Source organism: Oryza glaberrima, chromosome 10, assembly GCF_000147395.1.
Source record: "Oryza glaberrima chromosome 10, OglaRS2, whole genome shotgun sequence".
In the NCBI taxonomy this organism is placed as follows: Eukaryota; Viridiplantae; Streptophyta; class Magnoliopsida; order Poales; family Poaceae; genus Oryza; species Oryza glaberrima.
The window spans coordinates 930,413-953,275 of record NC_068335.1 but is presented as its reverse complement, the minus strand read 5'-3'; the positions used below and the strand labels follow the sequence as shown (position 1 = coordinate 953,275).

Here is a 22,863-nt window from a genome sequence, read left to right as displayed (position 1 = left end):
CCCCCCTATCTTACCCCCAACAGTAGCACCTCAATGACTCAAATTCTGGTGGACGGCAAGGCATATCAGAGGGTGACAATATTTTTGCCAAAACAATGACAGAGTTCATAATTGTTTTTGTATGGATTGAATTATTTATGGTTCAGTTCGAATAGCTAGCTAGTTACTCCCATTGGCCAGTGGCATATCCAGGATTTCAGGCTAGGTGGCCCAGCTCAACAATTTTTAAGAACACTATAGATGTAATATGCCAACTTACAAGTGTAGAATTTACGAAACGCAATCTGATCAAAATAAAAAATTAAAACATGTAATACAAATATCTTTAAATTTACCATTCTAATAGGAAATCCAGTATCAAAATGAAATTGAACCTCGAGGGTGGGAGGAGATGAGAACATGTTGCCTACTTGCAGCGGTGGATCTAGAAAATTTATTTCGTTCGTGTCTTAATGTCTATTGGTGTCATAGCATACTAATTATATATACTTAGAATATAGTGTTATATGGATAAGCAGTTTAATTATAAGTTTTTGCTGAAAGTCATGGACGTCGCCTGACACCAATGTTAGCATTGTAGATTCGTCCTGGCTGCCGGTGTTTGATGCTGCTTCAAATCGCCACCGCCGGTTGCCGCCGTCGTTTCACAAAAGACGTCCGTGGGAAGGCAGAATTCAAGACAGACGCGTAGACGCTGTCATGCGGCGAAACAACGAAGCATCGATGTTTTTTTGGAAGTAGCGTATGCAGGTAATGGGCCTTGGTCCATTCTATGGTGGTACATGCATCACAAGGATCATACTGTAGCTCTGCATCCGGCATCGACTATAATCATTGTTTTGTCAACATGGTCAGAATTTGTTTTTTCATCAAATTCCTTTTACTTTTAGCAGAACATGATCAAATTCTACTGATACTTACTGCAAATTAACAAAACAAAATCCAATTCCGATCCAATTGGCCTTAACTACTGTGATTTTATAACTATTTTATATGGGCCGTGAAGTTCAACCGTTGTTCCTCAAATGGAATAAGTTCATCTAAGATACCTTAACTTGTCAACGAATCCGATTTTCGTCGTTCAACCGAAAACCAGATAAACAATTCCCTCAACTATCAAAACCGGTACAATATAGGTCCCATAGCGTTTTTAGATTACGTGCCAATTTGACTCGATCTTTATCTGACGTGGCATTAACATGGCACATGAAACAAAATTTAATAATTTAAAAAATAAAACAAAATATATAGGCCCACATGTCAGTCAAATAATAAAATTTAAAAATAGTGGGCCCACTACCTCCCCCTCATCCACGATGGGAGGAGGGGATAAGGAGAACTGGAGAAGGGGAGGAGAGAGAAGAGAGGGGAGTACACAGCAGCATGCCCCGCGATGTCGGGGGAGGACAGCGGTGTGGATGCAGCTGCCGTGTGCCGTCCTTGATGGCAGAGGACGCGCTGAGGATAACGCAGCTGCCAAGCGTGGACCCGAAATCCGCCTTCCATTTGAGCATCACGCCTTCTTCCATGCTGATCTCACCAGCAAGGAGCTCGATCTGCAGGCGGAGGGTACGAATGCCACGAGGACGGAAGCGGTCAAAGTGGTCATTGCCACCACCGGCGGCGGAGGAGGAGAGCCATCCGTGATCTTCGCCGGCGTCACACCGCCAGCGGGACCCCACCGGATTTTCGACCATCACCGGCGAGGCGGACCGGATCTGGAGAAAAGGCGTGGCTCCGTGGAGACGCGGGGACACCGCCGGCGAGGACGGGTTTCCTGTCCTCCCTAGCGCCGGTAGCCCCTCCGGCCTCCCCGTCTCGTCTGCGCTTGCCGGTGTGGAGAGATGAGAGAGCGTCGGTAGAGAGAGAGAAGATAGAGGTTAGGAGAAAGAGGTGGAGGAAGTGGGACCCACTGGCATGTGGATCCCACTATTTTTTTTGACTGACATGAGCCTCAAATATTGTTTTTAATTTTGGAGGATGCGTTGTATCCGGTTCTCTGGATTGAGGATGAAATTCAGACTGGGTGATAAATTGAGGGACCTAAAGTTAACTTAGTCCCTCCTCAATTTGGTGTAATGGGCTTGAATGATCCAGGCCTTTTCCCAAAGAGATAATAAATAACAGTCATCTTAAAGTATTTTACAACTATTTTCTATGAGGCAAAAAAATATATATTACCAAAAAAAACAAGCACTACAACCTTAATGAATCGATCTTAGTTGACACTAGAAAATCAAAATCTCATATACTTGTTAGGCTGTCATGCACTGGCGATGCACCCGTAATGGCAGTGCCACTCCCCACTAACTAAACCTTGTAGCACACACGTATGTAGCAAATTGATTAGCAAAAAAGAAAAGGATTCAGGTCCTAACATAATGAGATTATCAAACATGAAAGTAGCTGGACAAGTGGCCAAACTTGTCATATATCAAGCAGAAATTAAACCCCAATTCCACTAATTAATCGGACACCACTCAGCAGCTAAATCAAACCAAACAAAAGCTAGAAAGAAAATGGTGCCAATTTGCCGAACCAGAAGCTAACACGCGTTAACGTACGGTTTGGTATGACCTCACTAAAGTACAGTGCTGAGGAGAGCCAACACCCACTCATCACTTAATCTCGCATCTTCTAGTAGAATTTGCTAGAAAAATTTGGCTTTTTTAGGTTAAATATCAATTTGATTTCCTGTTTTTGAAAAGAAAAACATATACCTTTATCGAATTTATTCCGATACCCTTTTCGCATACTTGATATATGCGGTTGTAAAATCCTTTACGCGTGAGACCAATGCGGGGGCAGATCCAACGTGTGACATAGAGGGTACAATTATACCCTAAATTATTTTGTAAACACCCTTTATTAATTTGTATAATATATGTTTGAGGAGTAAATGATTTCGAATTAACAGACATTGTATTGTTAACCTACAGCTAGTATATACTTAAGAGAAAATCTCGGTCAACTGATAGAAAACAAGACATATTTGCATTACTCATAGTCACTATAAATTGATAGGTATTATCCATGTAGGTGCGGGTCATATATTTAAATAAATACAATTCTATATTTAAATTTTGTCTCAAAATAAGGACAATCCAACTATACTAGTTATTATTGTCACATTAATCACATTTTATTCAAATTTCTGTTCGTCTTACAGTCAGCTACCATCTCACTCTGTACCATTTGTCATTTAATAAGGGGTATTTTGGATAGTTTTCCTTCTATTTTATTTTCTCATCTCACTTCTAAACTTACATTTACAATGAGATGGAGCGAGTAAATGTTAAATCTCATCCAACCCATCGTTTATATTATGTAAGGCACATTGATCTTATACATGAAGCGAGACGGAGCGAGTAAATGTTAAATCTCATCCAACCAATCGTTTATATTATGTAAAGCACATTGATCTTATACATGAAAGTAAGACCCTGTTTGGATACAGGGACTAGGACTAATAGTCCCTGTCGGATGATTGAACACTAATTAGAAGTATTAACCCATTCTATAACTCTGGACTAATGCGCGATACGAATCTATTGAGCCTAATTAATCCATAATTAGCCTATGTGATGCTACAGTAAACATGTGCTAATTATGGATTAATTAGACTTAAAAAATTTATCTGACAAATTAGCTCTCATTTATGTAATTAGTTTACGTTTAATACTTCTAATTAGTATAAACATTCTATGTGAAACTTAGTACCTAGATACATACACCATCAAAGTATGGCAGATGTTTGGCATGTTGGGCAGCAAATCACCACCGACGGAAAACGGAACAAATTTTCCTTGAAAAGAAAAATCAGTCGTTTGCAGGTGCAGCTCAGCCTATACTCCACTTGAGTGCGGTGCTATTAATAAAGGGTTCGTGTCGCGTCCGCCTCTCTCCCCCCGCTGCTCTGCTCCCTCCATCCCCCCAGATTGAGATGGCAGCAATGGCGGCGCCGAAGCTCCTCCTCGGCCTGGTGATGTTGGTGGGGTGCGCCGCGGCGGACAGCCACCGGTACAGCCCGGGCGACGCCGTGCCGCTCTACGCCAACAAGGTCGGCCCTTTCCACAACCCCAGGTCCGTCCGTCCGTCCGTCCGCCTCTCGATCTTCCTTATTTCAATCTTTCCTGTTCCAATCCCCACAACGAATCTATACGAGTACCAATTTAATTTGTAGGAGCAAGAATAGATTCCTTCTGAAATAGTACTGTACAACCGATATTCTGAAATACTGCACCCTATTAACAAACAATAGCGCTTGTAAAAACCTGCAGAATTGTAGGAAACAAGAAATAATTTGGAATAATTCATGACAAAAAAAATTTAATTATAGAAGGGCTCATTTGCTTTCTTTCAGTAGGGTAATAAACTATGATATCCATTGCTCCCGGGACAGATACTACACAAATTTAACACGCCCACAATGCCTCCCTATTTTGTCTTTTGTTTTTCTCTTTCCCTGGATAAAAGTAATACCTTCAAGTGCATCCTTTCTGAAAAACCAAAAAAATCTGAACATTGTTGATGTGCAGATGATATAATGGATCTCATTATCTGACAACCACTACTAAAGACTGCAAATATTTCTCTAGTAGCTATGCCGTCAGTTGCGCTAGATTTCTTAAATGCTTCAAGTGGATTTATACATAATTTCTTTTCTACTAGTTGTTGATGTATATTGTAGAGTGAATCACAGATGTACAAGGTTCAGCTTTATTTTACTCTCACATTGTTTTTGCCCCTTGCAGTGAGACGTACCGGTACTTTGACTTGCCCTTTTGTGCCCCAGGTTAGATTCTCCCTAATTAATTAAGGTGTTGCTAGCTGTAATCTGCCTTATGTTTACTTAGTGAACTGTGTCATCTCCCAAGTGGAGGCCATTGACTTCTTACTATAAACAAGAAAGATTCTTTGCAATTAAGCTGAATTTTGATTCCTAACACCTTCTAGTACCGAACTAGACTTGTTTTTCTGATGCTTATTCAGTTTTGCAGAAAGATGAAGTTCTGGCTTAACCTCCATTCTCTTTTAATCAAGTTATCTGTGTTGTCATCAATTACAGAGAAAGTAAAGGACAAGATTGAAGCCCTTGGTGAAGTCCTTAATGGGGATCGTCTGGTTGATGCGCCCTACAAGCTTGATTTCCGTGTAGATTTTGATGCCAAGTCTGTTTGCAGTAGACGGCTCTCCAAGGATGATGTGGTCAAGTTCCGACACGCTGTTTCCAAGGACTACTACTTCCAGATGTACTATGATGACCTTCCCTTTTGGGGATTTATTGGTACTAAGCCAGAAAAGGCAGATGCAGGGGATAAGTATTATCTTTACAGGCACATCATCTTTGACATCCTCTACAATAATGACCGTGTAATTGAGATCAATGTGCACACCGACCAGAACGCGGTAGTGGACTTGACAGAAGACAAGGAACTTGATGTCGAATTCCTTTATACAGCCAAGTGGAAGGAGACACAGATACCATTTGAGAAGAGGATGGAGAAGTACTCGAGCTCATCTGTCATGCCACATCACTTGGAAGTTCACTGGTTCTCAATTGTAAACTCTTGTGTCACAGTTCTCCTCTTGACAGGATTCCTGGCAACGATCCTCATGCGTGTACTGAAGAATGATTTTGTCAAGTAAGTTATCATTTCCTATCCTTCCTTTGTGATGATTGATTCGATTCAGAAGATTGGAATTTTTTCAAGTGACAACATAGATAGGTTTTTATATATCGGGATTCTCTAGCTTCATTCATAACTAAGAACAAAATATCCTGGACCCTTGTTTATATAGCTTCATTCGTAGCTTTGATTTCTCAAGGTTTCTATTAATATTATTCCCTTTGAAGGTATTCACATGATGAGGAGGAACCTGATGACCAGGAAGAAACGGGATGGAAATATATCCATGGGGATGTCTTTCGGTTCCCCACTAACAAATCGTTATTTTCTGCTGCTCTTGGTACAGGCACTCAGCTATTTGCTCTGTAAGTCCCTATTAGTTTTACACACGGAATTTCGTATAGTGTTAGTTTTTTAACAGATTTATCTAACAATTCATATGCTGGCCTATGCAGCACAACATTTATATTCCTACTTGCACTGGTCGGAGTATTCTATCCTTACAACCGGGGTGCGCTTTTTACTGCACTCGTTGTCATTTATGCACTCACTTCAGGCATTGCTGGGTATAGTGCAACCTCTTTCTACTGTCAGCTCGAGGGAAAAAACTGGGTATGTTCTATTATCTATATTACAGATTAGCATTGCATAAATGCCTTGGAATCAGGGGTCGTATTATCTTGTTATTCCTATTTTCTGCCAATTAACATCTTAGTTTCTTCTGTTTGTAGGTGAGGAACTTGCTATTGACTGGATGCCTGTTTTGTGGACCTCTCTTTCTGACATTCTGTTTCTTGAACACTGTCGCTATTGCTTACAATTCAACGGCAGCATTGCCCTTTGGTACTATCTGTGTCATTGTGCTCATATGGACGCTGGTCACATTTCCTTTGCTTGTTTTGGGAGGCATTGCTGGGAAAAACAGCAAAAATGAGTTCCAGGCTCCTTGCCGCACCACCAAATTCCCGAGAGAGGTTCCACCACTTGCCTGGTACCGGAGAACCATTCCGCAGATGGCGATGGCCGGTTTTCTTCCTTTCAGTGCCATTTACATTGAGCTGTATTACATCTTTGCAAGCATCTGGGGACACAGGATCTACACAATTTACAGCATTCTGTTTATAGTCTTTATCATCCTCCTTATCGTCACAGCCTTCATTACTGTTGCTCTGACCTACTTTCAGCTTACTGCTGAAGACCACGAGTGGTGGTGGAGGTATGCATTCTTTCACCTTCTACTGTTGTACTTGCTGGATTGCATATGTTTTCCATTCTTGCATCAAAACAGAGTTGTCTTCCTCATTAGATATCACAGTAATTGTGTGTTTTCTGCCAATTGGTTGTCTCTCAGGAGTTCAAGAAGCCATTCCCTGCTATGCCCTGCAAGTTCTAATGCATCTTATCCTTTTTTTTTTCCCTCTGATGCAGGTCATTCCTTTGTGGTGGATCAACTGGATTTTTCGTCTTCGCTTACTGCTTATACTACTACCGTGAACGGTCTGACATGTCTGGGTTCATGCAGACATCATTCTTCTTTGGTTACATGGCCTGCATCTGCTACGCCTTCTTCCTCATGCTGGGCATGGTTGGTTTCCGTGCCGCCTTGCTGTTTGTTCGCCATATATACAAATCCATCAAATGTGAGTAGACTATGCATAGTTGGATCTGTTGGTGAAGGCCAGAGATGAAAAGAAACCAGAGGTAGCTGATGCAATTGATTAGCCATTATTCATAGCAAAAGGTAGTGAGCAGTAAATCTGTTCCATTTTGTATGACAGATGTGGTGAATTTTGCGGCTCTTTTTTATGCGTTATGTCCTTGTAATTTGCATCATTGTTGAAGGAATCGTGCTTAGCAATTTTACACCATTCCATTCCTTTGATGTTGAGAGACATTGCTGATGAATTGTGAGAATTCAGAGGAGCAACCTCTTGAATATTATAGCCTGAAAGCTTGATCCAAAACAAACCAATAGAAACTATGACATCTGTAATTGTTTTGGTACCCTTGTGACCACTATAGTATCTGTAAACACTTGCAACATGTGGTACTTCATATTTTAACTTTCGGTTTGATAGACCAGTCGTTCAAAATTAGTTATCTGAAAACACTTGTTGCAAACAATTGTATTTGATAAACTAATCATTCAAAATAATTTAAATTTTGTTATGTATATCATGACCTATGAACTGAAAAAACACACGAATTAAAGCAACGACAAGCACACGAATGACAGGAACAGCTCCTTTCAGGAATGTTACATCGTTCAGAAACATCAGCAGGATGTTCATAGAATTTTCCTTCAGACTAAAACATCCATTAACTTCGCAATGCCCAGAAACAACTTCACAGCTTGAGTTGTCAGAGAAGATGCAGCAATTTGCTATTCAATGACTAAATCGACTGGAAAGTTGCAAGATGATGAACAGTATAGTAGCAACATTTAGAATGCAGAGGAACTAATCAGCATCAGCCTAGCCAGCTAATATAAAAACTGATCATAATCTCCCGACCCTTACATCATTAGGAGCATACTTTACTCTTTTCCCCTTCAGGTCAGCTAAAACAAGAGCAGCAGCAAGTAGAAGAAAATCAAGAAGCAACGGGCTTCAAAGCTGCAGATGGCAGCTTAGAAGATGTGTGCAGGAACACAGATGCAAGTATCCCCAAATTATCCACAGAAGAATTTTCAGAGTAAAAGACAACCTGGTTTTCCACCTCGAATGAATGGGAGTAGCTATACAACATTCAGACAGTTTTTTGGATGAAAAACTTTCCTATGAATTTATACCTCAATGCCATATGAATTTAGCACACGAGCTTAAAAATATGTACAAATCTATCTATCTATCTATCTATCTATCTATTATATACTAAAAGTCTATTAAACTTTCTACAAACGCTCTCAAGCCGCCACATAGACATCCTACAAACGCTCTTGAATCGCCACATGGCACCCTAAACATCGGACCCTTAATTTTCACTTAAACCGGTGGACCCATTATTTTGAGCCATTAGATCTGTAGATAACTCAAATAGGTGGGCCAACTAAAAAAACTATACTCCCACCTATATATTCTCGTACGTACACATATACATCTCTGCTGTGTACGTATGTACGTTTCCTTCTAGCCGCCTCTCCTTCCCTCCTACTCTTCTATTATTTTCTATTTTTCTACTCACAACAATTTGATAGAAAAAAAAATAAGTTAGATAGCAAATAATCATAATTATAGTTATAAAGTTTTGTCCGATTGTTAGTTTGCTCTCCCCGTCGTTTGATAATTAGATTGCTAAATAAATTAAGAATTATATTACACTTATATAATTTATATACTAAAAATCCATTAAACTTTCTGCAAATACTCCCAAGCCACCACGTGGCATCCTATGAATACTCACAAGTCGTCACATGGCGCTTTAATAAAATTGTGAAAATCTAACCATAGATTTTTATTTAAATCGGTGGACCCATTATTTCACATCGTTAGATCTATCTAAGAAACAAAACCCTCCCACCTGCCGCACCTCCGTGCAGTGAGCACGTACTGCTCCCTATGTTCCTTTATCTTGTTTCCCTTTATTCCTTTATCCTTTTTTTCCAATCACAGTTAAAATTGAAATTATCTTTACAGAAAAAAACCCCTGCAAATAACATCAGACACGTTAAAGTCCATTAAATATCCTATACATATTTTTAACCATTATATGGCACTCTTAAATTAGAGAAACATCTAACCGTGGTTTCCACTTAAATCGATGGACACATTATTTTATGTCGTTATTAGATCCGTTTCTTTTTTTTTAAAAAAAAACATCCTAAACACATTATTTTAGGTCATTAGATCAACCATTTATTTTTTTAAAAAAAGGAAACATCCCAACCCTCCCTCCATCCATGTTCCCGTGCAGAGTGCGTCGCTACTTTTCTCTGATTTTTCTATTTCTATGACAATTAAAATTAAAATTATCTTTATGGGCAAAGAAAACCTATTAGGTCTAGCTAGCTATCCCTATGATCTGTTTGAACTATTATATTGTTTTATAAGTGAAATCAATAATTTAATACCCATATTGACTATATTTTGTGAACAAAAAAAATATATTCTAGACCCACATCGATATTGAGGCCTCCACAAAAAAAGAAAATACTAAAATTGCTCAATAAAAATCAAAACATATCACCTTAATTTTTTATAAAACTGGTAGACACATTACTTATATCGCGTTAGACATCTAATAACTTTCTATCTACTTAATTAAATTTTCTCTTAGCATGTATATAGGAGATATTTACCAATACAATTTAATAATAATGCTTTTTATCAATAAATGATCTTTCTAGGAGATAAATAGATAATCTTAAGATGATCATAGCATCTAAATTATATGTATGATCTAAGAAATCACGTGGCCAGTTGAAAATCACAATGACCATACTAAGCACATTGGTTGCACCAAGAATTCTTATCAGTGAAACAACCATGATTTGGACTCGGCAATATATAAGTCAATTCCATATAGGAATTAAAAGGCCATATCCATTTATTTCTTTTTGTAAAACTTGCTACGGTACATCGTGAATTCCTGACATTTAGCATAGAACAATCTAGAAACATGTATTTGTTACATGACACTCCAGTTTATAGGTAATTTACTAAAAAAATAATATGACCTCTATTTTAAATTCTGTTACTTAATTGGAGAGAGATAATTTAGAATGGATGTCTTTACCCCATGTCAGGTTTGTAGGATCAACCCACTTATATTTTCATCCCGAATTACAGATACCAAAGCATTTCGAGGATTCTTCACAGAGTGGAATTCTCCAAACAAAAATGAAGATGAAAAGAAAATAAAATTGAACAAAATTTATCTAATTATAAATAGAAACATTCAAACATTTTAGCATACTAATAAAATAAGTATATCTAAAATTTGAAACAAAATCTAACAACAGGAAACACATCTATTGTTTTGACACAAAATCTTCTCATAAATTGAAAATTGCACGATTTAAAGTAATTTTGGTTCAGAATTTATATGTTGCAAGGGTAATTAGAAGAAAATCATAACCAGCATTCAATATTAGTTTAGTATAAAGTAAAAGACTATTTTTGATAGAAAACTATTCGCACATGGACATTCGTAATAAAATTTCACGTGCATTAAATAAGGTGTTCATTAAACTTTCTACAAACACTCTTAAATCCCTACATGACACACCTAGACCGCCAAATGACATTGTCTAATCAAACCGTCGATTTTGAATTAAATTGGTGGGTCCAATAATTGGACGATTAGATTAGATCTATTATTTTAAAAAAGTAACACCTTCCTCCTTTACACGTATATACATGACAAATATATTACTGTTCGCTAAGGAAAAGAAATACTTTGTACATGCCTATGTACGATTGAAGAAAGGAACAAGAAAGTAGTTATTACTAACTATTGTTCGCCGAAAAATAATCCGTAAGCACGTACCTATGATAAAAACACGATAAAGCCAAAAACATGCGTATACCATTGGAAAAAAATAGACTTGCTCTAAAATAAGATTTAAATATATTACTATGGAACTAAAGCAGTTGAACTTGATCTATATATAATACAAATATAAAGTATCCAATCAACACTCTTTAAAGTTCTATCTTTTAAATTATTTTAAAATTATATATCTAATTTATTATCTCACATTTATTTAATTAAATAAACTATTGATCTCTATGATCCAAAATTCCCAACACATGGAGCCGACATGTTATATATAACTAAAAAGAATATCCGTGCGTTGCAATGGGTGAAGGCTATTTTGATTTTATTATTGTTATATGGTTTAGTTAAGGTGAAAATCATGAACTACGATTAGGAGTATGATCATCTCAAGTTAGCATGCGAGTTTTTTTTAAAAAAAATATTTCTTATATGACTCCTTCTGTATTTCCTGAAGCGAACGAACTTAAAACCTAACTCAAATATGGATCTGTATTTCCAAAAGCGAACAAACTTAAAAACTGACTCGTATATGGATGACGTACCAAAGTACCAGTAAAAACGTCTTCAACTTTTATAATAGTAGAGATGTTAGGATAGTTCTTAAAATAATTTTATATCATATTTTACTTTAGGGTGTCAGATATCACTTGATGAATATACAACACTAATTTAAATCTACACATGTAAAAAAATGGAACAATACATTTTAATTGTTTTTAAGTAAATATGATTTAATTTTAATTTGTCAAAAAATCACAGTTTTTAAGACTATTTGATTGGTATTTGAGAAATGAGAGCATAAATGTTACATAGATGTGGAAGGAATTATCAAAAACATTTCCAGCCAATGATCTTGCTATAATAAAACCCCTTAATCCATCATGATATTTATGGCCATTATGTATGTTCTCTTTTCCATATAGTTTTTACAAGAAATGAACAACCATAACATGTGCATAATAAACTACTCATGCATTTCTAATATGTTAGGTATAATTGATGGATGTATGTCATACACCACACTAACGTGGTATAAATATACTACAATAAATTAGTTATTGCAAATAATTTTGGAAAATTAAATGCATTATTAAAGTTAGTAAAGATGTTTCATTCGATTATAAACAATAGGTGTTGAAAACAAACCAGAGAATAAATGATAGATATTTGTCTAAACATAAACAATAATATGGTGCTTTGGAGATTATCTTGGTGGTATTTTTTAAAAAAAAATGAATTTGTCCCAGTTACATATAAATTTCACTATTGTTTTGGGACAAAATTTGACTCCTCAGATTTATGTGACCGAGGGAGTATAAGAAATATAAGTCTTTCTTTAATTAGATAAAGTAGTCTATTTTTAATAAAAATATCTTTCATTAATATATAATAAATCCATAAAGTCATATATAGCACATAAGAAAAATGTTAGTAAAATCTTGGAAACTGATATGCTAATTATTTAAAAAAAAGTCAAACATAGTACAAATAGATATGAACCAACTTCATTATTATGACATATTTTTTCTAATAAATTTAAGGTGGTACGGTTTCAAGTAATTTTAATATACAGTTTATACACGTTGCAAGTGTAATGAGAAGAAAATCATAACCAATGTTCAAATCAATTATCAACCAAAACATCTTTAAAATGGAGCCAAAGAATATTTCAACAATATTATCCTAACATAAACATTTGCAATAAAAATTAAAACAACATTAAACAAGGTGCCCGCGCATTTGCACGGGCTACCTTCCTAGTTCAATTAAATTTCTATCACAGCCTAATACCATACGATTTTAAAAAGGACAAAGTTATAATTGAAAGAAAATTTTATACACTGTAAAATTTAGGAGTGAGTGTATATGTATTAATTAGCAACCTTGTAGCTGTATCTCGTAGAAGAGTAAACGAACGCCAGCAGGTTTACACAGCTGAGGCCGAACATGAGCCAGAAGAAGCAATCCAGCCGTCCATGGTTGAGATCGTCGGGGATCCACCCGCCGCCGCCCTTCTCCGGCGCCGTCGCCCACGCGACCACCGCCACGATGGCCGAGTTGAGGTAGCTGCCGGCCGCCACGGCGACGAGGCTCACCGCGGTGCACAGGCTCTTCATGGTGTCGGGCGCCTGGTCGTAGAAGAACTCGAGCAGGCCGACGCTGGTGAACACCTCCGCCGCGCCCAGCGCCATGTACGACGGCGCCTGCCACACGATGCTTGTCGCCGCGCGCCGCCGCCGGCGGCTCGCCTCGAGCAGCGCCGAGTACGCCATGGCCAGCGCCGACAGCGCCAGGCCGACGCCGAGCCGCTGCAGCTGCGACAGGCCGCGGCGGTCGCCGGTGACGCGGCGCGCGAGCGGCATCAGCACGGCGTCGTAGGCCGGGACGCAGAGGAGGATGCTGACCACCTCGAAGGTGGACAGCGTCGCCGGCGGCACGTCGAGCGGGCCGACGCGGGTGTCCATCGCCTTCCCCTGCTCCACGAACGTCGACGACATCTGCGCCGTGGCGGCGAAGAAGAACACCACCGTCGGCCACACGGCGGACAGCCGCAGCAGCATCTTGACCTCCTCCACCTGCGTCACCGTGCACAGCATCCACGGGCTCGCCATCGCCACCGCCGGCGACGACGCCACGACGGCCGCCTTGTCCAGGAACGCGAACTGATCGGTGTGCTCGATGATCCGGTGGTCGCCGTCGGGGAGCTGGTGCAGGAGCGAGCTGTCGCCGGGAAGCTCCACGCCGCGATTCCTGAATGCGGCGACGACCACCTGGCAGAGCCGCGTGAGGGGGCTCCCCGGCGGCGACTGGGACGCCCGGAGGCCGCACAGGGTGGAGCAGAAGAGGAAGGCGGCGAGCGCGGCGGCCATGACCGCCGCCGGGATGGCGAAGCCGAGCCACCAGCCGGCGCGCTCCTGCACCCACACAAGCACGGTGGCCGCCAGCAGCGAGCCGATGTTGATGCAGAAGTAGTACCAGTTGAAGAAGGACGCCCTCGCCGCCGGCGCCGCGTCGTCGTCGTCGAACTGGTCGGCGCCCAGCGGCGAGGCGCACGGCTTGATGCCGCCGACGCCGAGGGCGACGAGGTAGAGCCCCAGGAACACGGTGGCGCGGAGGACACCATCGGAGGATGTATCGAGGTGCGGGGTTGCGAACGACGCCGAGACTGTGAGCGTGATCATCCCCTGTCACAGATTGAAATTTTACAACGAAATCTCTGAAAAATTTTCCGTTCTTTGTTGTTTTTTCAGTCCCTGGTAATGGTAAAGTATGAAGACCATCAAAAAATTTGCCCAAAAAAAATCTTCTTAAGCTTTGCTTGACCTTTAATTCCAAAATTCTCTATTGTCATATTTGAGATGCTTTTGTTTGTTATCTAAATCTTTTTGTAAAAAACATTTCATCCATAAAAATGTCTGAATAATGAAAATTGAACAAAGGAATACGATATATTTTCACATTAAAAACTAAGACAAATCTCTTCAAACATTCAGCTTTTCACATTAAAAAAAAAATCTTGTTTGAACATATTTTTCTTTTAAAAAAAAATAAGTACCATGGTGTAGATGGAGAGGAAGAGGAGGATGGTGGTGCGGCGACCCAAGTAGGAGTCGGCGATGAATGCGCCGACGAGCGGCGTGAGGAAGCAGGTGCCCGTCCACGCCGACACGTCCCTGGCGGCGGCGACATTGCTCTCCCCGACCACGCCGGTGAGGTAGCTCACCAGGTTCCTCGCGATGCCGGCGAACGCCAGGCAGTCGCTCAGCTCCGTCCCCAGTATCAGCACGCACGCCCGCCACCCGCCGCCGCCGTTCGGACGAAGCAGCAGAGGCCTCTTCTCCTCGTCTTCTCCTGCTGCTGCCGCCGCCGCCATGGAGATTTTGCTTCCACTGCGTGGCTAGCTAGGAGCTTCTAGCTCATATGATATATCCGAGTGAATAGTTAATAAATTGAGGAGAATTTAGGGGGGAAATTTAGGTGTTTGCGCAAGCTGCAATTGCCAAAATTAATTTTTGGGATTTGACTCAAGGTAGTGTACATGTCAACTGATAAAAAAAGGGGATTTTTAGTTACAACTAGCCTATTGTGTTGTTAATCTAGCGTTACTGAAATGATGGAGTATTTTAAGAATAAAAAGGTTCTAACCTTATATAGATTATTTTTATCTTTCATCTAATTTTATTATTGGTCTATGATTATATGAGAGGAGAAATGGGATTCTGTCCTACAGAGTTGCTTGGGGTTCCTTTCTTTTTTGAAATGTGTGTAGTAATATTTATTGAGTTATTTGCTAGAATATGATTTCCTGAACGGAGATTAAATTGGCCATTATTTTAGCTGATGTATGTTTTCTCTCAGAAATAAAAGCTACTCTACAAGCCTGATTAATTTCAGCAATGATAGAGGCAACCCATTTCAATTATCTTCAGAAAAAAAAGGGCAAGCTGCATTTGTAGAATTGGATTGGTCCATGTGGAAACAACTGAAATCTGAGCCACACAAACCACCAACCGCACGACTAGATTAATTAATTTCCATGTCTCCATCACACTCACAGTGCCAGCGGCTCTACTGGGCAGACTTAGTCCTTCCTCTGTTAACTCCTTCCATATTTATCCGTAGGATCTAAGGCTTGTTTAGATAAAAAAAAATAGCAAAAAAAATCACATCAAATATTTAGAGACATGTATGAGACATTAAATATGGGGAAAAAAACTAATTACACAGTTTGCATGCAAATTGCGAGACGAATCTTTTGAACCTAATTACGCCATGATTTGACAATGTGATGCTATAGTAAAGATTTACTACTGACGGATTAATTAGGCTTAATAAATTTGTCACGCAGTTTACAGGTGGAATCTATAATTTTTTTGTTATTAGTCTACGTTTAATACTTCAAATGTGCGTCTATATATTTCAAAAACTTTACACCTAAAGTACCAAACACACCCTAAATATTTTCTTAGACAAAAAAAAATGAGGTAGTAGCACACATTAATGAAACTCAAGCCTGGTTTGGTTCCAAAAATATCACATCGAATTTTTTGACACATGCATGAAGAATTAAATATAGATTAAAAAAACTAATAGCACAGTTAGGAGGGAAATCGCGAGACGAATCTTTTGAGTCTAATTAGTCCATTATTAGCCATAAGTGCTACCGTACCCACATGTGCTAATAACGGATTAATTAGGCTCAGAAGATTCTTCTCGCGGTTTCCGGGCGAGTTATGAAATTAGTTTTTTCATTCGTGTTCGAAAACCCCTTTGGACATCCGGTCAAACATCCGATGTGACGCCAACAATTTTCTTTTCGCGAACTAAATAGGCCCTCATGTAGATGAAAGATGAAAATTAAGTATTTTACACAAAACGGGGAGATATTAACGTATGATTAATTGAGTTTTAATTATTACAAACTTGAAAAATGTATTTATCTGATATTTTAAAGCAACTTCTATATAGAAAGTTTTCGCACGAATCGTACCGTTTAGCAATTTGAAAATCATACTACGAATATCTAAATTTTTATCCAATTTTTATTGGACAAACGAACGGGCCTAATTCTGCATGAAGAAAAAAACTATGAAATCTCTCATTAAATAATATGTGGTGAATAAATTAAAATATTGTTAGGAGTAAGGCAGACAGAAGTTCTAATGATTGTAGCTAACATATAAATTTATAAAAAATGATGGTCCAAGCTAACAAGTTTAATATAACTAAAACGACGATGAATTTAAAAGGAGAAAGTACACAATTAATATAACTACACATACAGATGGATAAATGGATAAGTCACCCCAAATTAACGTGGTCTTTGAATAAACGACTGTCGCCTTCTTTTTTCACGAATCAGTTCAAACCATTCCCTGGATCAACTTATTGGACATGCTATTAATCAACCACTATCTATGACTCGGCTAATTGGTGCATTTCGGCATTCATGGTACATCTAATTTAAAAATGCAAGTTTTTTTATGGGAGAAATTTTTACGGTATTTTATAATATCTCCACTACCTAAAGTATTAAATTTTATTATAAAAAAATATGGTACCTTTGAGTATATTCTCAAGACAGTAGAATTACCTTTTTACTGTGTCGGTGTTAAGCTACTTACCTCTAAGCTTGTAATAATTACTAAGGCTTCGTTCGTTCCTGGGCGATCTTGGGGATTGAGTGAGAAAAGCATCTCGTTTTCCGCACGCACGCTTCCTAAACTACTAAACGGTGCGTTTTTTTTAAAAAAATCTATTATTATATACTAAAAGTCCATTAAACCTCCTACAAACACTCCCATGTTGCCATGTAGGACACCTACAAACGTTCCTAAACTGCCACATAGCGGTCTAATAATTTAAAGAAAAAACTAAAAAAAGAAAAATATCTAACCATCGACCCACACATATTAAGTACATCAAAATTAACTCCTCCGTCACCGAACCCTCCGGGACCCACAGCTATGGACCTACGTTTCCGCAAACTCACTCTTGCACGTAAATCTACTCTGATTCTCTCTTATTTTCTTTTTTTCAGGATTTTTTTTCTAATTACACTATACATGTACATCGTAATTTATTATAGATCCGTTTTTAATGGAGATGGGTCTGCCTCCGCGAGCTCAGTTGATGCCATCTAACTCTTGATTCTTTCTTTCTCTTTTTCTAATTACAAGATACATGTACACCATAATTTGTTATCATAAATTATTATTTGTTTTTTATGGAGATTGATTTGGGTGTAAACGTGCAAGCACTAGGAATTTACAATCAGACTAATTAGGTGCTGTAAATAAACAATTATTTTAAACCATCTACACATTTAGTTTATAACTTTAGCGGTTGTAGACTTTTCTTAATTAAATAACCAATTCAAGACTCCATATTGACTATGTCTGCACTACTGTATCATACAATGCCTTAAGTGTCATTCCTACCAACACTTCTATACTGCCATACCATGTGACACTATCTAATCTCACCGATGATTTTTACTTAGATAGACATGTTATTTTAGACCATTAGATCTGATCTATATGTACTTACCTGTTGAAAAATAAATAAATATGAATTAAAAAAATAAAGCTTACCTACTTTTGTAGGAATAAAAAAACATGCACAAATACGTACGACAAAAACCGATAAAGCCAAAAAAGAATACGTTGGGAGTACCATTTGGAAAAAAATCCACAGTTTTTAAAATAGAATTTTCTATAATATAAAACAAAATATATTACTCCACAAATATATGCAAATGTAAACTAGATATATAATATAAATATCAAATCAATGGTCTTTAAACATTAATATTTTAAATTACATGTATATTCAATTGTAATCGTTGTATTCCTTTAATTAAATGAAATATTTATCTCTTATAAAAGTATATTATGATCCTAAATTAGCAAAGGTGTTTAATGTGATTATCAACAAAAGGTGTTGAAAACAAAGCATGCGTTAAATTATATGTTTCTTTAGGATATTTTTTAAGTACCATTGAATTCAATGAACCTCACTCTCTTTTTTTCCCAAAAGAGTAATCTACGTATACTTAAAAAAATTGAGTAGTGACAATTAACACCATAAATAAATTGTGGCAACTCTATACCACAAATCTACACAAAGGTTAAAAAAACTATTTTGATCACCTTCATCTTCTGTCACCAAACATGGACAGCAGAGTTCACAACACTAAAGTAAGTATAGCATGGACATAAATATGGCTGAGTTAAGGTGGCTCCAGTATACCGATACTCCATGAGAGTGTGATAGTAATTAAATTGGCATTAAAATTGTGCTTCAGGATGATCTTTATGGGCACGACTACATCGATAAGGGAATCATCTTTCAACACAATAGAGAAAAAAATATTAGTGGTTATGATCGGCTTCACCCGTAAGAGGGGCATTCATATCTATCTTAAATGGCGTTATCTCAATAATTGGTAGATGTGGTATTTTTGTAATATTTAGATATGGATTTAGAAATAACTGAGGCATGATCACTTAGGTAAATAGTAGATATTTTAAGCGTGTCACATATGCATTACACTTAATTTATTGGTACATATGCAGTTTCATCTATTAATAGATACTCAGCTTTTAGAACAATAATAATAAGTTGTGGTGATAATAGGATAATTTATACGTAATCGGGACAGAGTTATTTTTTTTAAAAAAAAATCTAAGAGACATTCTTATCATTTAAGTATATTAAAATTTATGGTTTATCTCATGGCATAGAAATGATGAGATATGACTTCTTTTAGAATTATTTTATAAACAATAAAAATAATATGCCCGCGCATTTGCGCGGGCTTCCTTCCTAGTTTCTATATGAAAGTTGCTTTAAAAAAAATCATATTAATCCATTTTTAAAGTTTAAAATAGTTAATACTCAATTAATCATATGCTAATGGCTCACCTCGTTTTACGTATCTTCCCAATCTTCCTAATCCCCTTCTCCTGAAACACTGAAACACATCCTAAGAACCTTTTGATCAAGAGCATCCGAAAACATTTGTTTTTACCAAACTTCCATATGTTTCTTCGACAACAAGTTTCCAGGCTTTTCAGTCAGTTGCCAATAATTTGACTAGAGCATATGCATCCCTGAAAAATCAAGGCTTGGCCCATAACTTGCTCACTTCTATCACCTCTTTATTTATTATAGATGACATTCTAAAATGCGTCTAGTCAAACCTTAAAATCTTAAATCCCCAACAGATAAATTAATTTATGAAGATTTGATATGTGAAAATATTTAATCTGAAGTATATGCTTCACTGGAAAAATACATTCATCCGTTTATAATTCCAATATATATAATTAGTAAATTTGATAATAATGTAAGTGTATTGAACACAAGACAACGTTGTTGTCCAGAACGACGATAAGAAGAAAAAAACGCAGAGAGTAATTTGGAAACAATCACTGCCAACAAAGAGCTTTCTTGATTGGGGGCGGCTAGTTGGCACATCTATGCTAGTGACGCAAATTGAGCTTGTCCTATGGCTGGCGAATTGAATCAGAGTCACACATGCGTCGCGACTTGTAAAGGGACGATGCGCTAACACACTATTATTTTTCTTCCCGTTGATGAAATTTTATTAAAAAAATACTAAATGAATTATTAAGTTAAAAATTTTAAAATTTGAGCTGAAAGGTTAAAAATTTGGGTTGAAACTTCAAAATTTGAATAGAGTTTTTAAAACTTTCTGTGAAGATTTCAAATTTTGAGTTCGATCGGGTTAGCTTTATTAAATTATGTTGGTAAAAGTTTTAAATTTTGAGTCGAGAGCTCCAAATTTGGGTAGAAGTTTTGAAATTTATAGTTGAAAGTGTTAAATTTTGAGTAAACTTTACATTTTGATTTTTGAAATATGTGGAGAGATAAAAAAAAGAAAAATACTATTATGGAGTAATTAAGGTGTACCGTTTTCAATTGTTTAGGTTATATAATGATGGGAAAAATAGTTTAGGGGTTGTATAATCTGGTAAACTAGTTCGATGGAGATAAATAGACTTTGTCTCAAATTAATTAAAAAACTCATAGATCTGAAATTATTTTTACAAGTACAACTGTGTTCATAGGAACCCATAAAACGTTTTAAGTTTAAGTAGATTTATGTATGAATCTATATATGTGATTCACATATATTTAGTAAATTGAGCTAGACAAGAGATAGAGAGAATAAAACATTATAATATGGTACGGAGGGTGTATCACACAAATCTTTTTGTAGAGATAGGTAAGCAGATAGATGCACCTGGGCAGTAATACTCCTGCTGTAAGTCAATGGTGACATTTCCATGTAAGAGAAATAGCAAGAAAACTACTACTCCAGTTGCAGACTGCAGGACATAGTTTGCCAGGCCAATCCCGCTGCGTGCGTGCGTCAAAGTTTCAAACCCAGTATTTTCCTAGCAACTATTGTCCCTGTGCTTAATCATCGCTAACTAGTCAATTAATTAATTAATTAATTAATTAACTAACATGACTAATATTCTCCATCTATATATCCATCAACGAATAGAACGTCCAGTACTTAAATCACATCTCAGGGACAGCAGGTAGCCATCCATTAGCTAGCTAGTCAAACTTCTCCACGGCCATGTATCCCCCTGATCCGTCCAAGTCCGGCGAGCCGTCGTCGGCGGCGGAGGCTCCTCCCCCGGCGCCGGCGCCGGAGCCGGTGACCGGGATCCCCGTCGGCATGTTCTACCCTGCTCCGCCGATGGAGCGTGTGGTGTCGTGCCGCATGGCGCCGGCGGCTGGAGGGGCATGGACCACCGCCCTCTGCGACTGCGCCGACGACTGCAACACCTGTAAGTTTTCTTTTTCTTCTTTAAGCAAATTACTAGTTAATATCATTATTAATTAGCAGTTAGGCCATACATATCAGCTTAATTATTATGCTCCAAGTCTGTATACAACGATTAATTATATATAATCTTTATGAAATGAAATAATTAACGGATGCATGATATATGCTGCAGGTTGTATGGCGTGCTGGTGCCCGTGCATCCCTGTCGGCCAGATCGCGGAGATCGTCGACAGGGGCTCATCGTGTAATTAATTAACCTCATCCCGACTCAAATTCTCTTATCATTAATATGATTTTACTGTGCACATCGATGCTGTTTGAAATTCCCCCAATTTCATAATTTCTCAATTTGATCCTGTTTTGCACAGCGTGCGCGTTGAACGCGGTGCTGTACTGCCTGGTGTTGCACGTGTCGGCGGGGATGTGCCAGTGGGTGTACTCGTGCGCCTACCGTGCTCGCCTCCGGGCGGCGTACGACCTGCCGGAGACGCCCTGCTCCGACTGCCTCGTCACCTTCTGCTGCCAGACCTGCTCCATCGCACAGATGCACCGTGAGCTCAAGAACCGCGGCCACGACCCTAACCTCGGTATATCATGTTCTCTCTATCACCTCTCAGACTAAACTTGGTATATTCTATTCTCTCTATCACCTCTCAAACTGAACTTTGGATTAATTATTTCCTACTTCTAATAGCTCAATCATACATCCATCTCATATAAGCCAAAAAATTCGAAGTGCTAAGTTTAATGATAGAATCATACATACATCTCATCGGGTGACTTATGACTTAAAAAATCAAACGAAAAAAAATGTATCTTTGTGTAGGTTTACATTTTTGTGATCACAAACTGATTTATAAGTCTAACCAAGAGGGTCTAATAAGATATATATTCCGATCTTCCAATCTTAAAAAAGTAACTTGTAACTCTCATTAATTCACTCAATGTGTTTAATTAATTTGTACTAATTAATGTGGGTTGATGAAGGATGGGAGGTGAACTCGCGGAGGACGATGATGACTCCTCCCCAACACCAAGCGATGGAAGGAATGACAACGACTCCCTCATAACAACAAATCATCATCACCTCTCGATCGACCAAGCAATACGTACATATTACAAGCATGTACCCTTTGATTTATAAAGTGGCAATACATATATATAGATGTGTGACGCTTATTTTATTTTGTACAAATATTTTTTTTTGTTTTCCAGGTTAAGTTGTCTCTACTATTTTTAAGACACAGCTGTCCTCCTCCCTCCTTACCGCGCGCACCCTGTATTACTCTAGAGCCTGTCCTGTTGCTACAATGCTTGTACATAATACTAGAAATTCAAAAAACTATGTATTAATGGCTTGTTGGAAAACGAAAATAAAAATATAAGGAGTTCCACATCCCACAA

The 22,863-nt window shown here is 38.1% G+C and overlaps 3 protein-coding genes across 4 annotated transcripts; 2 read left to right on the top strand and 1 right to left on the bottom strand.

Annotated features, from left to right (window-relative positions):
- The first annotated feature begins 3,886 nt into the window (after positions 1 to 3,886).
- LOC127753277 (transmembrane 9 superfamily member 2-like) lies at positions 3,887 to 7,704 on the top strand. The gene is made up of 7 exons (XM_052278754.1): positions 3,887 to 4,083; positions 4,755 to 4,795; positions 5,069 to 5,645; positions 5,858 to 5,995; positions 6,086 to 6,242; positions 6,362 to 6,846; positions 7,059 to 7,704. Exons 1-7 carry the CDS (start codon positions 3,944 to 3,946, stop codon positions 7,276 to 7,278), a joined length of 1,758 nt encoding a protein of 585 aa, XP_052134714.1. The 5' UTR covers positions 3,887 to 3,943; the 3' UTR covers positions 7,279 to 7,704.
- Positions 7,705 to 12,764: 5,060 nt separating this feature from the next.
- Positions 12,765 to 15,148, bottom strand: LOC127753279 (protein NRT1/ PTR FAMILY 8.3-like). Its single transcript, XM_052278757.1, has 2 exons — positions 14,686 to 15,148; positions 12,765 to 14,314 (listed from the first exon to the last, which is right to left on the bottom strand). Exons 1-2 carry the CDS (start codon positions 15,001 to 15,003, stop codon positions 13,001 to 13,003), a joined length of 1,632 nt encoding a protein of 543 aa, XP_052134717.1. The 5' UTR covers positions 15,004 to 15,148; the 3' UTR covers positions 12,765 to 13,000.
- Positions 15,149 to 21,197: 6,049 nt separating this feature from the next.
- On the top strand, positions 21,198 to 22,863 carry LOC127753280 (cell number regulator 10-like). 2 transcript variants are annotated; one of them, XM_052278759.1, is made up of 5 exons: positions 21,198 to 21,460; positions 21,632 to 21,703; positions 21,828 to 22,046; positions 22,447 to 22,568; positions 22,675 to 22,863. In XM_052278759.1, the coding sequence occupies exons 1-4, from the start codon at positions 21,247 to 21,249 to the stop codon at positions 22,527 to 22,529; spliced, it is 588 nt and encodes a 195-aa protein (XP_052134719.1). In that variant the 5' UTR covers positions 21,198 to 21,246; the 3' UTR covers positions 22,530 to 22,568; positions 22,675 to 22,863. The 2 variants fall into 2 exon arrangements, with proteins under 2 accessions (XP_052134719.1, XP_052134718.1); XM_052278758.1 differs by having other exon boundaries at positions 22,447 to 22,863.